At 42.5% G+C, this 16,219-nt stretch overlaps 2 protein-coding genes and 1 non-coding gene across 3 annotated transcripts; all 3 read left to right on the forward strand.

Moving 5' to 3' along the window:
* The first annotated feature begins 1,713 nt into the window (after positions 1–1,713).
* Positions 1,714–12,093, forward strand: LOC133495816 (putative protein MSS51 homolog, mitochondrial). The gene is made up of 6 exons (XM_061810786.1): positions 1,714–1,871; positions 1,973–2,122; positions 4,260–4,384; positions 5,722–6,288; positions 10,136–10,229; positions 11,910–12,093. Exons 1-6 carry the CDS (start codon positions 1,714–1,716, stop codon positions 12,091–12,093), a joined length of 1,278 nt encoding a protein of 425 aa, XP_061666770.1.
* Positions 12,094–12,279: 186 nt separating this feature from the next.
* trnam-cau (transfer RNA methionine (anticodon CAU)) lies at positions 12,280–12,351 on the forward strand. The gene has a single exon. It is a non-coding gene; the product is annotated as a tRNA-Met (tRNA).
* Positions 12,352–12,757: 406 nt separating this feature from the next.
* LOC133495864 (putative protein MSS51 homolog, mitochondrial) lies at positions 12,758–16,204 on the forward strand. The gene is made up of 6 exons (XM_061810889.1): positions 12,758–12,929; positions 13,736–13,882; positions 13,975–14,099; positions 14,624–15,187; positions 15,280–15,373; positions 15,452–16,204. Exons 1-6 carry the CDS (start codon positions 12,913–12,915, stop codon positions 15,654–15,656), a joined length of 1,152 nt encoding a protein of 383 aa, XP_061666873.1. The 5' UTR covers positions 12,758–12,912; the 3' UTR covers positions 15,657–16,204.
* The last annotated feature ends 15 nt before the right edge of the window (positions 16,205–16,219 follow it).

Consider the following 16,219-nt stretch of genomic DNA (forward strand, 5'->3'; position numbering starts at 1 on the left):
ATGTTATATGAGTCATGAGCAGCCGCACTAAAAATGTTTCTAAATGCGCACTGCACAAAACGTCTCAACATAGACCCTTGGCACCAAGATGGCGGCGCAGAGCTACAGGAACGCCTCAACTCACTTCGACATAGTTCTTGAGTACCAACATTCCGGCAAAGTTCCTTAGCTTTCTCTGCATTAAGGTTCAGCTCGATGACACAACACGAAGCTCCTCAACGCACTTCAACGTATTTCCTCGGCGTTAAGAGCTCCTCAACTGACTTTGACGCAGTTCCTTGCCGCTTTAATGCACATTTTGGGAATGGAAAATGGCAACAGAAGCTTCCATCTTTCTTTGTGACATCCTTTCTCGAAAGACCCCCTCCCGCTTTCTACTCCGGACAAGCTCGCTCGCTCTCCCAACCCACACCACCTCCACTCCCGCTCAAGACCCCCGCGGGGGTGCACGAGAGGATGACGCCCCCGCATGAGGAGCCGTCAATCACTGCGATCCTGAACTAAAGAAGGGAAAAGAAGTCCACCGGAAGAAAATTGCTGTTTGGCTGCAACCGAGCGGTATGACTACTAATCCCCCCCCCCCCCCCCCTCTTCTCGTGCTGTTACATATTTCTGGCAGGACAGCTGAAAATGCGATAAGGGTCAGGTTGAAGAGTGCAGGGACTGCTTCTCTGTTGATATGGAGCATCGTAATTGGATCCGTCCCGCGTTTTATGCGCAAATGCTGAGGGCAAATTGTGCTTCTCTGGCACTACCTTTCTTAAAAAGCGCCTTAAAATAATAGTTCATTCTCGAGATCAAAAGCTGGATGATTATAGAAAGGTATTTAGGAGCTTTTTACATATTCCCCAGATACAGTCCAGTAATGCCCCCTGATTTATGCTTAGTCATAGATCAAGTCAGAATATATTAATAAATGACAGCATTTAGAAGTAGACAAATAGAAGCAGAAGAAAATAAATTTTTAATTTAAAAGAATTGCAAAAAATGCTATCCTATTCATAATTTTAATTTGAATAGTGACATTTATTAAGTGGTTGGAAATAAAATCCAGATTCAGACATTTAGTAGGATAATAAAATTTTAAGGATGAAACAAAGGCCTGAAAGAATACAATTTAAAAAAAAAAAATATATATATATATATATATATATAATGAAAAATTTAAATATGTTTTTTTAAACCAGCTAAAGTATGTTAAAAGTTTTTTTACTTTTAATCTATCAATTACTAATTAACTGTTTTCATTGCTGTATAGTTATAATTCCCAAAATATATAATTGATATTAATTTGTATTATGAAATCAAAGTGAATATTAATTAGTGAGAATGCTTGATTTATTAATGCAACTGACTTAATGGCTAAAATTTATCAGTAAGTCATTATTTTTTCCATTATAATTTAGCAACTACCGAAAGTTTTATACTTATCATAGTAACGTAAAAATGTTTTGTGTTTTTTTTAGCTTTTTTTTATTTCAACCAAAATACTAATAATAAAATAAAAGATATATTTTTGACAGACAATATCTTCACTGAACTGAGCTTGATTTATCTTTTTTTTTTTTTACATGCATTATTTTAAAATGATTGATAACATTAGCACTCAATAAAGGATGATGATAATGAAAATGATATTACGTATGCTTGTGTTTGTTAGTTTGTTTTCTTGACAATTTGTTCACTACCCCACTCGACAGGAAGTACCCGATGATGGCGTCTGAGATCCCGGCACTCCCGCAGTCCTTCTCTCCGGGCACCGACAGCGTCTTCTCTGACCAGTCCGGGTTCCACTCACTGGACTCCAACGTTCCGGGTCTGTCCAAGGTGATCCTGAACAAGCTCAACTTGGACGACTACGGACAATACAGGTGAACTTTTTTTTTGTTTTTGTTTATCTTTTTTTTTTTTTTTTTTTTCTCGTCCCCGATTCAATCAGTTTCACGGCAACTTTGGGGGATTGATCCCTTAGGGCTGCCCTGGAGGGCAAAACCAAAGGAATCACCTTCCGGAACTACAAGGAAATGTTCCAGAAGATGGAGGAGACCTTCAAATTCTGCACCGGCTGCAGCAAACTTCCGGGAGACGTCGGCGAGGGGAACGTGCTGAGGCGTTGTGTCAAGTGAGTCAGTGCGCCGCAATGCGGGTAATGTCAGATTTACTGTAAATCACAGGTGTCAAACTCGAGGACCGGGGGCCAGATCCGGCCCGGCGCATGGTTTCACGTGGCCCTCGATGGAAAATCATCTACTCCGATTTTTGTGAAAATCTTTTCAAAAATTTCAAATGGTCATGTCATAATGATAACGTTGCGTTATTGCAAGCATGTTTGTGTTGCCAACTACAATAGTTGAAAAACCCATGACCCTAGTTTATGGTGAGGCAGTTAATCATTTTGCTGGTTTCACAGTCATAACGGCCCCCTAATGGAAACCGGAACCATAATGTGGCCCGTGAGAAAAATGAAAAAACGAGTTTAACACGCCCTGCTGTAAATTATGATGCGTTTATGTGCTTGCTTTATTTGGTTGTCTACATATGTAAAAGTGGATGGACAAATAGGAGTGGGGTAGTCCAACATGGCCGATTTTTCCATTACACGAAAGCACTTTTTTTTAAGGCCCTATAACCCCACATTACTCTTTTTCAATGCAAAATTATTTTGGAATTATTTCACTGTTGACAAACAACACATCGTAGGTTAGTCGCTTTCAGGAGCCGCAGGGAATCTGTGTGCTTCCTAGTTCCAAATCGGTTGCCATAGGCGAGCAGCTTGACAAAACAAAACCAAAAAAAAAAAAAAAAAAAAAACACTTTCGGGCTACACCACTGGAAAAGTCCTGGCTCTGCGTCTCCTTGCAGACCACGGCAAGTCTAGCAACCTCCAAGTGAGAGATCTCTGCTGCTTTATGGATAATAAATTCAATGAAGAGCTGTCAATCACCCACGGCTTGCGTCAACACGTATTCGCGTAAAACAGTTCCAAGTGGAACCCGCTGGTGGCTTTTGCTCTTGTATTTTCCCTCTCTGCCAGATTGTTCGTCTTTGACAGCATGATGGATAAAACGTGGATGACGTCCAGGTGTAAATATAGCCAAGACCTTCTTCCTGTGAATCATCCGCACGGAACTCAGCACCCCATAAAACGCGCTTAGCGACGTCTCTGTCAAAATACCCCGTAAAATACATTGCAGCTTCCTTTTTATGACGTAGATTTAGGGAAAACAGAATCTGCTAATCTGACAGCATCCAGTTGTGATGATAGGTTTGTATGCTTTCGTAAGCAAACCCAGATCATCTGTTTTATCAGTGGACCAAGCTAGGACACGTCTCATGTCGCGCTCGCCTTACCAACGACGCTAACGTTACTTTTCCGTGTTATGTGGCCTACTCACAAAAACTTTATTGGACACTTAGAAGGTCGTAAATATTTTTGTAATCCCAAATCGCCTAATTTGGTGGCCTATAATAATGGTGGACCACCCAGCACACTTCCTATATTGAGCTAGTCAAACATGATTAGCTATTAATCACGAGTCATCACTTTTTGTGTCCTTTTAATGCTGATAGACACCAGCGAGTCCATTTATTTCCAAAGCTATCATAAGATTAGCTTTATTATTATTATTTTTTTTATTATTTGCACATTTCTTCTATTTTTTGTCACGACTACGTCCTAAACATCTGGTAATAGCGATATTGCGATATTGCTAACTGTCAATTTCATATACAAGCACTTCTTTACTTGAAAACCTGTTGAACAATATTCGTCCCAAGCGATTTGATCTTTAGCCGAGCACGAAACCCACCAAGCGCCCCCACCCCCACCCCCCCACCCCTCACCATCCCCCGCTAACTCTTGCATGTACGCGCACACTAAAAATTCTCAGCTGCTTGTGCCTCTCTCCGGGTCAATTATCGGGAGCAGCTGATATTTAATTATGATTTGCCGACATGCAATAACACTTCCTTGTCCATCATTGCCACAACATATTAACATTTAATACGTTTAATACATGAAATCATAAAAATGTAAACCAGGCTTCTTGTGAGGCACACTAATAAGCCACTTTTGAGGGATTTGCGAGTAGGTTACATTTAAAGGAGTATTTGTAAACACAGCTGCATTATTGGATTTTTTTTTAAATTATTAATGAAAATGTTTCAGTTATGTGTATAAAAAATGTTTCTGTGTGTGTGCACGTGTGTCCATGTCCTACTTAGAGCTATTTCTTCTGTCCCATTTCCCCCTCCGACAGGTGTTTGAACGTTTACTACTGCTCCAAGGATTGCCAGGTCAAGAACTGGCCCGAGCACAAAAAGTTCTGCAAGACGTTGCGTCTGGTGGCCGTCGACAGGCTGGTGGAGTGGCTGATGTTCACCGGTGAGTGGCCGACAACAGCCACCGCACACATCAGCAAATCGATAGTGCAATATCGCAATGCTGTATACGTTGTAGAAAATAAGTATTTGAACACCCTGCTATACCGCAAGTTCTCCCACTTAGAAATGATGGAGGGGTCTGAAATTGTCATGGTAGGTGCATGTCCACTGTGAGAGAGATCATCCAAAAAGAAAAATCCAGAAATCACACTGTATGATTTTTTTTTTTAATCATGTATTTGTGTGATAAAGCTGCAAATAAGTATTTGAACACCCTGAGAAAACCAATGTTAATGTTTGCTACAGTAGCCTTTGTTTGCAATTACAGAGGTCAAAAGGTTTCCTGTAGTTGTTCACCAGGTTTGCACACACTGCAGGAGGGATTTTGGCCCACTCGTACACACAGATCTTCTCTCAATCAGACAGGTTTCTGGGATGTCACTGAGAAACAAGGAGTTTCAGCTCCCTCCAAAGATTTTCTACTTGGTTTAGGTATGGAGACTGGCTAGGGCACGGCAGAATCTTGGTATGCTTCTTACGGAGCAGGTCCTTGGTTTTCCTGGCTGTGTGCTTCAGGTCATTGTCGTGTTGAAAGACCCAGCCACAACCCATCTTCAATGCTCTGACTGAGGGAAGGAAATTCTTCCCCAAAATCTCACAATACATGGCCGCGGTCATCCTCTCATTAATACAGCGCAGTCGTCCTGTCCCATGTCCAGAAAAACACCCCCAAAGCATGATGCTACCAACCCCATGCTTCACAGTAGGGACGGTGTTCTTGGCATGGAACTCATCATTCGTATTCCTCCAAACACGGTTAGTGGAATTATGACCAAAAAGTTCCATTTTGGTCCCATCTGACCACAAAACTTTCTCCCATGTACAATTTTGTCTCTGGTGTCTTTGGACAGCTCTTTGGTCTTGGCCATGTTACAAGATTGACTCTTACTGATTGTACGGGGTGGACATTTGTTTTTATGCAGCTAGCGACCTCACACACGTGCATCTGATTCAGGATAATACATGGAGTGGAGGTGGACTTTTAAAGGTTGACTAACAGGTCTTTGAGAGTCATAATTCTAGCTGATGGACAGGTGTTCAAATACTTATTTGCAGCTGTATCACACAAATAAATCGTTAACAAATCCTTCATTGTGATTTCCGGATTTTTCTTTTGAGATGATCTCTCCCATACTGGACATGCACCTACGATGAAAATTTCAGACCCCTCCATGATTTCTAAGTGGGAGAACTTGGAATATAGCAGGGTGTTCAAATACTTATTTTCTTCACGGTATATAGAATATAATATCAACAGACAACTCTTGGCTCACACAGGAGACCTTCCACTTCCTACCGAGAAGTGGTCCAAGCCAGCCGCCGAGGTAAAGGCCTGGCAGGACTGGCATGCCCTCCAGGAGGACCGCCTCACGGCCCGTCTGGACGCCGTCCTGACCTGCGCCAACATGGAGGCCCTGTGGAAGAACGCCGGCAGGCCCAGGCCGGACGACTGCGACCTGCGGCAGTCCGTGTGGCGCGTCCAGAGCGAGTTCCTCTCCCGCGTGCTCACGGTGGGCTCGGCGGCGCGACACTACGGGCTGGACCCTCACGCCAAACCGCTCACTATCCACATCGCGGGAGCGTCCCATAATGAGACCATGGGGGCCAGGTTGACGGACTACGACGAGCTCAGCAAAATGTTCCCGGGTCACCAGGGCATCGAGGTGGTCATGGTGGGACCGGAGGTGGTGGAGGGCCCCATCATGAGGCCCCCTCTCAGAGCCTTCGGGCCGAAGACGAGGGTCTACATCAGCGCCTACAAGGGCCTCTACCATCAGTTCTGGGAGGAAGTGGTCGAGAAAGAGGAAGCGGCCAAACCCGACTTGGTCGTCGCCTTTCATCCCGGTAGGTCTATTTGGAGCAGCTGGGAATGCATTTTGATTGGCTCGCGGCAAAACGTCCGCGAGTTGACCTCCTAAAAAAATGGAGGCGTGATCTCGCTAGAGAACCACGTTTCATTCTATTAAACGTTTCATTCTATTAAAATTAATTATAGCAAAAATAATTTGAAAACAACCCTAATTATTTGTCAATATATATATATATATATTGATAAAAAATGTATTGACTCATCATTTCCCAAAATTAATAAGTTAATGAAGGATATTAAGGTTTAAAAATAAGCTTGAATTATTGCCTTTATTATCAAAATAAACTTTCACGTACAATAATATTAAATAAACAGAAATATTTAATCAAACAATTGGTTATTTCATTTTGTTAAACTTAATTATAGGAAATCAAATTTGAAAACAACCATGATGATTTAGCAATTTTATATATATATATATATGAATAAAAAATGTATTGGCTCATCATTTCCTAAAATTACTTAGTTAATGATCGACAAGATTAAAAAATAAGCTTCAATTATTGCCTTTATTATCAAAATAAACTTTCATAAAAAATATTATTAAATAAACATAAATATTTCATCAAACAATTGGTTATTACATTCTGTTAAAATGAATTATAGGAAATAAAATTTGAAAACATATAATATATAACATATAATGATTTATCAATAATATATTGATGTATCCATGTTTTTTTTCATACACAATTTCCCCAACCCCCCACCTGAAAATGAACTTACCCATCCATTCATTTGGGAAAAAAAACCTGCTGTATGGAGCAAAATATTCATACAAATATACGCTAAAGTGCAATGGACACCCGCAAAGCGCCAACTCATAAAAGTGGCACGATACGCTCACACCTCCAATATGTGACGGCACCACAAGTCCGCCGAGCGACCCTTAACCCACCAAGCAGCAGTTAAAGCCCGACCCGGCCGCACCCGTCGCCCCCCTCCCAGCGGCTCACTTATCACCGCGTGCTAAATATACGCGAATCCTTCACGCGGCGAGTAAATTGCCCGAGAGCGGCCGGCTGCCTATCAGCTGGCCCGAGGCAACGTTTTGACACATCTTGAGCAAGAGGCCGCCGTGACGCTTGACAACGCAGAAAAATATGGAGGGAAAGGTGAAAAGTTACACGAATATAAAAGAAAATTGAACTGCAAGAGAGGTCGTAGAGAATGCAACATATCGTAATCATCCATCCATCCATTTTCTTCCCCGCTTATCCTCACGAGGGTCACGGGACGTGCTGCAGCCTATCCCAGCTGTCAACGGGCAGGCGGCGGGGTACACCCTGAACTGGTCGCCAGCCAATCACAGGGCACATAGAGACAAACAGATGCACTCACAATCACACCAAGGGGCAATTGAGAGTGTTCAATTAATGATTTGTGGGTGTGGGAGGAAACCGGGAGTGGGGCCGGGATTGAACCTGGGACCTCAGAACTGTGAGGCCAACGCTTTACCATCTGAGCCCACTGTGCCGCTCTATCGTAATCAAACCATCAATAAATGGAAGGCAAAAGAAAAAAAATAAATCCAACAGTCGGTGCATTTTTTTATAACGGCCGCAAGGGGGCATTTTAACGGAAAAGGAAAGAGTGGAACCGGTGGAATATATGTGCCGAGGGAGTGACTTTTACCGGTCCGGCCCTGTTAGCGCTGCGCTAGCGTGTTACTGCCGCGTCTCAGTGATTTTTACCATTATGTTTTCTTTTCACCGGCCATGTTAGCGCAGCGGCACTAGCGTTAGCGTTAGCACGGCGGCACTAGCATTAGCGCGGCTGCACTAGTGTTTAACTCTGTGTGTACCGTGTCTCTTTGTAAATATCTCGTGTTTCAATGGGGGTACTTGCGGCTTTTACATATGTATGTACCAAATAGTATTTCCTTTACAAATGTACTTGGTGAGGCATATAACCAGGTGCAAATTACGGAATCTAACATGTTAGTATTTATTAAAAAAACATTCAACCTTTCAATCTTGAGGCGACACGATGCCGCACGGCTCCCGCAGAGGACGAGCTGGAGTTTTACGATACTTATCAGACAGTTCAAGTGTCCAAATGAGCTTTTTTTTTTTCCAAGCTACGTTCAATACTTTTAACCGGTTTATATTGTATCAAAATAACAGATCGATACGTTTTGCGGGGGGAATAAAATTGGTCAAATTGGACATAAAAGGATGCATTGTTCCACTAAATGATTGTTTTCTGGTACACGGTCTGAGTCATATTCCCCACACAAAGTAATCCATCGTAAAACTTGCTCTGACATGGCACGCTACACTGAAAAATAAAAGCCGCGTACTACGTCGGTGCAGTACCGGTTAAGGGGGTTTTGTTACTTCATCACTTTATGGACAAAAACCGCACTAAAGTCTCCTGTTTAATTAGTCCTAATTGTATCAAAGAATCTCTCAGAGATATCGCTTGGGGCTAATCTAAATCTTTATCCTGCGTGAAGGCCAAATTCTCATTAGTGCCACACAATTATTGCGATGAATAGCCAGAATGCGGCGGGCGCGGCTTCATCTCCCCCGAGGGTCCCAACATTAAATCCTTGTTTAATGTTTTATCTTGATGAGAAGCGTTAAACCCGGGGGGCGGGGCGGGGCGGGGCGGGCCGGAACAGCTGAAGATCAAATGAATTCCTTCGGCTGGCTGTGTTCGGATACCGTCACGGTGCGTGGGTTCGATTTGGCCCGCTAACGTAATATAATAACGGAAGAGCCTATTGATTAGCGAGTGGGGGGGTGTCGAAGCCCAGATAAGCGGGGGATGGATGGGTTTAAAGTGTTTCATTTCCACGGAAGCCCGGGTTCATACGACGTGGCCAAATAAATCACCCTCACTATTATATTGTACGAAAGAGAAACTAACAAAAAATACATATTTGAATGTAATGTAATGTAAATTTGCCACATTTTTTGCTCCAATTCAATAGACATTGTGCTGCTCCTTGGGCACCTGGAGGCAGTTTAATACACACATGCATGTATAAAAAAAAAAAAAATGGAGACGATTGCAGTTCTTCATTAAACGTCAGTAATGTTTGTCGTTCTTCGCAGAGGATAAAGAATCTATGCCTGTGAGTATTCTTACGTCTGTTCCTTACTTGAAATATCCGTCGCTTAAAGTGTTCTAACACCCTGACAACAAAGGTACTTGTTAGCCCGTTTATGGTGTGTTGCGCCGTTTGCTAGCATTAAGCTAAGCGCCGTTATCCAAAGCACATCTATGTGGTTGCTTTGAATACCGCACACGATGTGCAACGCGCTCATATCTCAAATGTTTACTCGCAAGGCAAAGCGAGCGACAGCTCATATCTCAAAAACTGATTCGTTACGTCACTCATATCTCAAGGCATCACCGTGTTCTCTTCATTTTGTAGCATTTTCGTTTGCGCCGCTTCGAGCACATGTATTGTCTTTGGATGTGATATTATTTTTTTTAATCTCATCATATTTCTGCCTCGGCCTTCGGAATTAGCCGCGCTAGCCCGCGCAGCTTCAGCTAGCGAGGCGCTGTTTGCTTAACCAATCAGATTCCAAATTTGCCTCAAAGGGCTGGTAGGTGATGACATCACCGGTTTTCCATCCTCTGATTGGTTGGTTAGAACAAAGACTCGTTACAACCAAACTCGAGTAGCAAAACACATCGGTCCACATTAAAAAAAAAAAAAAATTGAAAGCGGCACATCTGGTGGGGATGATGTATTATTTTTAACTGGTTGCAATTTTACTGGATCATGTTATTAAATATGTAATTATTGAAGGCTAAAATCAGTATTCACCGTTGAGGATTCTGAACATTCTTCACCCACTGCAGGTTTCCATGCCACCCAGGGCCTGGTGGAGGGGTGGCTCCCCAGCCTCCTCCTGCTCCGAGACTACAACATCCCCTCCTACTTCACCGTGTACAGGTCATTCATCTGGATCAGCACCTCACTATGAAATATTAAAATAGCAGGCGGATATGTCGAATCGTCATAATGGGCTTCGAAGTCCATAAATCCGGTTCATCAGTTTTGCGTACAACTTGTGGTCTGTGCAACATGTGCAGCTGCACGGAGCTACAAAAATGCACAGGAAATCATTTTCTGTTGGCATTGTGACACGTAAATAATTGCATTTGTGTGTTCAAATTGCGCCCCCTTGTGGAGTCGCCCTCTGTAGAAGAGAAGATCAAAGAGGGCTTGTTGTAGGCGCAGGGGTGTCAAACTCGTTTTTCTCGCCGGCCACTTTGTTGTTCCGGTGTCCCGCAGAGGGCCGTTATGACTGTGGAACAAAAATATTTAATCATCTCATCATATTTACATCATCAATTTATGAACGAGTTTTGGAGTCAGAAATCAAGGGGAATGTGTTCTTCACAAAATGCTTGTAATCTCTCGACTTTATCATTAATGATATATGACAATTTGAAATTTTGGCACAGATTTTTTTACAAGAATCATAGAAATTCCCACTCTAGATTTGGCTTTGCAGGCCACATAAAATCATGTAGGTGGCCAGATCTGGGCCTCAGGCCTTGAGTTTGACACCTGTGTTGTAGGGCATGCTGGGAAATTTCCTTTTTGTATGGTCAATGTGAAGAGGAAATGGTAATGGGTATATTAAATAAATCTCAAAGGTTACAGCCACATGAATATTCATAGTGATATTTCATATTCAGTGGCAGATGCTGACATTATTTTACTGAATTTTATCATAAGAGAGCAGAAAGTGAGATTAATGGGGAAGGCAAATCCTTCAAAAAGTTACATACTGCAGCCCCCTAGTGGTACTCAGGGTAAGTGCAATGTCCTGCTCAAGACCCAGTCACCTTATTACCAACTGTGAAGGAAGAAAATCTCAAAATTGTGTGATATCTAAACGTATTAAATTATATTTAAAAAATGCAAAAAAGTTACAAAAATAATTGTTATTCACCCATCGTGCTTTATACGTGTGGAGGCAGGCTGGACACGATTTTGGCAATTTAGTGACCCGGCGGATATAAATTTGGACGTCTGCGGGTGTGGGCGTCGACTTCAATCCTGTCCAATCAAAGTGGCTTCTTTCATTCCCTTTAAACATTTTTTTTTTTGTGGACTTGAGGGTGGGGTAATACTCCAACCCAAAATCCCAAGAACCCAAAATTTAAAAAAAAACTCTGCTTGAATCAGTTATCATCAAAGAGCAATATATTGCACAGGTGTCAAACGTCAGGTCCGAGGACCAGATCCTGCCCGCCGCATGATTTTGTGTGGCCCGCAAAGGCCAATTATGAGTATCAACTTCCATGATCTATTAAAATCTGTCCCAAAATTTCAAATTGTCACTTTATAAATGATCATTATTATTATTATTATTCCATGCCCAAACAACAGGAATAGTTCAAAAACTCCATTCTGCTTGATTTCCGATTCCAAAACTAGCCCAAAAATTTCATGCGTAAAAATGATGAGGGAAAAGATTTTCATAGTTTCACAGTCATAACGGGCCCTCTTAGGGAAATCGTAACGACAATGTGGCCCGTCACAAAAATGAGTTCGAGACCCCTGATATGTGCTATTCCACCCCTCGTAGAGGATGTCAAAATGTGTTCTTGGTTCTGACAGCGACATGGAGCTCAAGTACTCGCTGCAAATCCTGCTGGAGTTGGAGATGCACGTCGGGGACAGTGGGCCCAATCCGTTCGCGTCGCAGAAGCCGGAGCAGGTGCAGGCCTGCCCCAACAAAACCGCCGTGTACTGCAACTCTCACTACATCGCTTTCCGAGGACTGATGCCAGGGGAAGACTGAGGAGGCCAACTGGAGTTTATCAGGAGGATCTTGAAAATTTTTAGAGACAGACAATATTTTTTTGTCATGTTTTTAAAGCCCACATTTTATGGAAAACTTTGTGCCTGAAGTAAATCTTTTGTGTGTCAATCAGCCATCAGTAACCTGTACAGTATATTAATATTCACACACGGTAATGGTGCACGGAGCAGAGTGGCGCAGCGGAAGCGTGCTGGGCCCATAACCCAGAGGTCGATGGATCGAAACCATCCTCTGCTAGCTTTTTATTTTTTTTTTTTAACTGTAAAATATGGTTATTTTACGATCACACATGACAAATATAGATGAATGACTAAGCATCCTCACAAACACCTCGTAATTATTCGATGCGGTTTTTGTTACCTTTTGAATGACGGTTGTTTTTCCAAACGTCACTTACAGTCCTCATCTTCGAAGACAACACTGACCCCTACTGGTTATCCTTAGTAAGCACACAATTCTCTATTAAAAATGATAAACAGTACTGTACATGTACAGTACTTTACAATACTTCCCTAATTCTTCTACGAAATGACATATCCCCCAAAACAACCTAAAAATGTATGAGTACGTCTACGAATTATTTTATATTAACCTTTTTGCTATATGTATATATATATATAATATAATCCGTGTAACGTTACAGTGTATATTTATAGCGAGTTGGGAGCATGTTGTACACATCAGTGTCCAAAATATTTATAAGAGATGGACGACAACAGGTGTTATGGACTTTTTCTACCCTAAGACGAAGAAGGAGTGGAAGAAAGCCCGACGACGACCATTTTTAAAAGCTCCAAAATGACAGAAAGTGGAAGGTACGTTTCTTCAACGGCCATATTTTTTTTTTTAATACAAAGTCACCTACAAGCTACCTTTGAATTGCATTTTTTAAACTTTACAGCATTTAAACTACAATCCGGATTTCTATCAAATTTTCATCTTTACGATGGATGATTTGTCGCCTTCGACACTCTTTGGAAGACATTTTACGTCATGTGGGGTGAATTTGTCCACCCTCCCCCCGGGCTAGCAACAAATGTGCCATGCTAACACTAGCTAATGCTAGTGAGAAGCTAATCGTGAAGATACAACAATAAAAGTTACTAACTAAAGTGGATTTTGTTTCTTGTTCTTGGAGTCCAGTTTTCAGACAAATGCAGTGGTAGAATGTAACCAATTACAAATACTTTTTTTACTGTACTTAAATCATTTTTCAGGTGTTTTTACTTCCTCATTTGAGAATCTACTGCGTGTTTTAGCTTTTCAAAACGGTAATTTGCTCATTTTTACTTCTTCCATTTGAGAATTAACTGTATGTTTTACTTTTTAAAAACAGTAATTCACTTATTTCTACTCAGTAAGGAGTAGTTACTGAGTAAAAATAAGTGAATTGTTGTTTTTCCTAACTCTGCTAATGATGACACATGATTGTGGTTCTTAATTGCTTTGAGGTCGAATTAGTTTGGTCTAATTTTGTAGAGCTGGCGTTGGCCACTGGCTGATAGTTGGCGACTAAACAGCAAGAAGCATCGTAATGGAAGATTCCATAAAAAGTTCAACATGCAGGTGAAGCTCCTGGGATTAATGTTTTTCATGATTTTTATGATTTATCCGTTTCCAGAGTGCCCCCGCACACGGCTAAATCCTTGGCCTTCGGCTCCCAAAAGGAAATGTTTGACAAGATGGAGGAGTCTTTTAAAGTGTGCGCGCATTGTGAGAAGACCTCAAGTCGCTCGTCGAACCCTCAAAGTCTGAAGCGCTGTTCCAGGTCAACAAAAAGCAAATCTAAAATATGTATATATATATTTTTTTTTTTATTTTGATCAACTCTTATTGTAAAACAATTACGATTCCGTGCAGATGTTTGAATGTTTACTACTGCTGCAAGGAGTGCCAAAAGGACGACTGGCCCAAGCACAAAAAATTCTGCGCCCAGCTGCGTCTCGCTGCCATCGACAGAGTGGTTGAATGGCTTGTGTTCAAAGGTGTGCAAGTAAGAAAAATCCTCGCACTGTACTTCACTAGAAGTTCCGATACTTGTGTAAAAAAGAAAAAAAAAAAAAAAAAAACGGTCCAGGACATGTATGAGGGCAGCAGAACAGCGGTGAGATGTGCCGTAGGTGTGTCAGAAGAATTTAAGGTGGAGGTGGGAGTGCATCAGGGTTCCGCGCTGAGCCCCTTCCTGTTTGCGTTAGTAAATTCCTCGCACTGTACTTCACTAGAAGTTCCGATACTTGTGTAAAAAAGAAAAAAAAAACGGTCCAGGACATGTATGAGGGCAGCAGAACAGCGGTGAGATGTGCCGTAGGTGTGTCAGAAGAATTTAAGGTGGAGGTGGGAGTGCATCAGGGTTCTGCGCTGAGCCCCTTCCTGTTTGCGTTAGTAAATTCCTCGCACTGTACTTCACTAGAAGTTCCGATACTTATTATTATTATTTAAAAAAAACAAGGAAACTGTAAAGTGACTTTTGGGACGACCGGTATTTGTATCCTTTTGAATAACCCAACAGGAGTTCTCCCCTTCCCAACGGACAAATGGTCAAAGACCGAATCCGAGATCAAGAACTGGGACGATTGGCTCGCCATGCAGGGCGATCTCACTGCTCGCCTGGAACCCATTTTGACTGGAGAGACCATGAAGGCCCTGTGGGGCGACGCGGGCAGGCCTCGGCCTGAAGATAAAGACTTGAAGGAGTCTCTGTGGAGGGTCTGCAGCGAGTTCTTCTCCAGGCCTCTCACCATCGCCTGGGGCGTCAGGCTTTTCAAGCTGGACCCTTATTTCAAACCTCTCACCATCCACCTGGTGGGAGCTGGCCAGAGCGAGACCCTAGCGGCAAAGTTGACGGACTATGACGAGCTGAACAAGATGTTCCCAGGACACCAGGGGATAGAAATAGTCATGGTGGGACCGGAGTTGGTTCACGGGCCCATCATGAGGCCTCCTCTTAGAGCCTTTGGGCCAAGGCAGAGGGTCTACATCAGCGCCTACAAGGGTCTTTACCATCAGTTCTGGGAGGAAGTGGTCGAGAAAGAGGAAGCGGCCAAACCGGACCTGGTGGTCGGGTTTAATCCTGGTGAGAACAAGTTCTTACCGTGTTTCCATGAGTCCAAAAGGTACCCACCTCCGGTCACGACCATTCAACTTGTGTTTTGTGTTTCCGAGCAGGGTTTGATGCCAGTCAGAATTTGGAGCAGGGTTGGCTTCCAACACTTCTACTTCTGAGGGATTATGAGATTTCTTCTCTTTTCACTGCTCTGAGGTGAGTGTTGGTGATCCCAGTTTTTCCTCTGACTTCGTGACTTGCGACGTCCTCTGACGCTTCCCCCCTCGTCCAAAGCGAGGCAGAGATGACTTACTCCCTGCAGATCCTGCTGGAGTTGGAGATGGACATGAAGGGAAGCGGCGCCAACCCCTTTGCATCGCTCAAACCAGAAACGGTGGGCTCGTGCCCCAACAAGCCGCCCGTCTTCTGGAACTCGCACTACTTTTGTTTTCGAGGTCTGCTGGAGACTGCGGACTTCGAGAATCCCGATGAGGCTTAAAGGACCCAGATCAGGGGTGTCAAACCCATTTTTCTCGTTGTTCCGGTTTACCTCAGAGGGCCATTATGACTGTAGAAAAAAAATATTTAATCATCCCATCATATTTACATAATCAATTTATGAACGAGTTTTGGAGTCAGAAATCAAGGGGAATGCTTGTAATATCTCAACTTTATCAATAAGGATTAATGACAATTTGAAATTTTGGTACAGATTTTTACAAGAATCATGGAAATTGACACTCTAGATGTGGCTTTGCGGGCCACATAAAATCATGTGGCGGGACAGATCTGGCCCCCGGCCCTCGAGTTTGACACCTATGGCCCAGATGTCGATGCACTTTCCTCCTACATGTGAAATACTTCATTGTTGCTTGTGAAATCTACTAAAGCAAACACAATGATTATGAACTTTCTAAAAAAAGTGGAAATTCTTGTTGGAATTGTAAATTGAAAAAAATGAATGGTGTTTTAAAAAAATAACTTTCAATATCCACAGATGAATAGTCTTTAACATTTAGCCTTATTGAAACCTACGAACTGTGAAGCCCTGTGCTGTCCTGC

The sequence above is a fragment of the Syngnathoides biaculeatus genome, chromosome 22 (assembly GCF_019802595.1).
Source record: "Syngnathoides biaculeatus isolate LvHL_M chromosome 22, ASM1980259v1, whole genome shotgun sequence".
Lineage (NCBI taxonomy): Eukaryota > Metazoa > Chordata > Actinopteri > Syngnathiformes > Syngnathidae > Syngnathoides > Syngnathoides biaculeatus.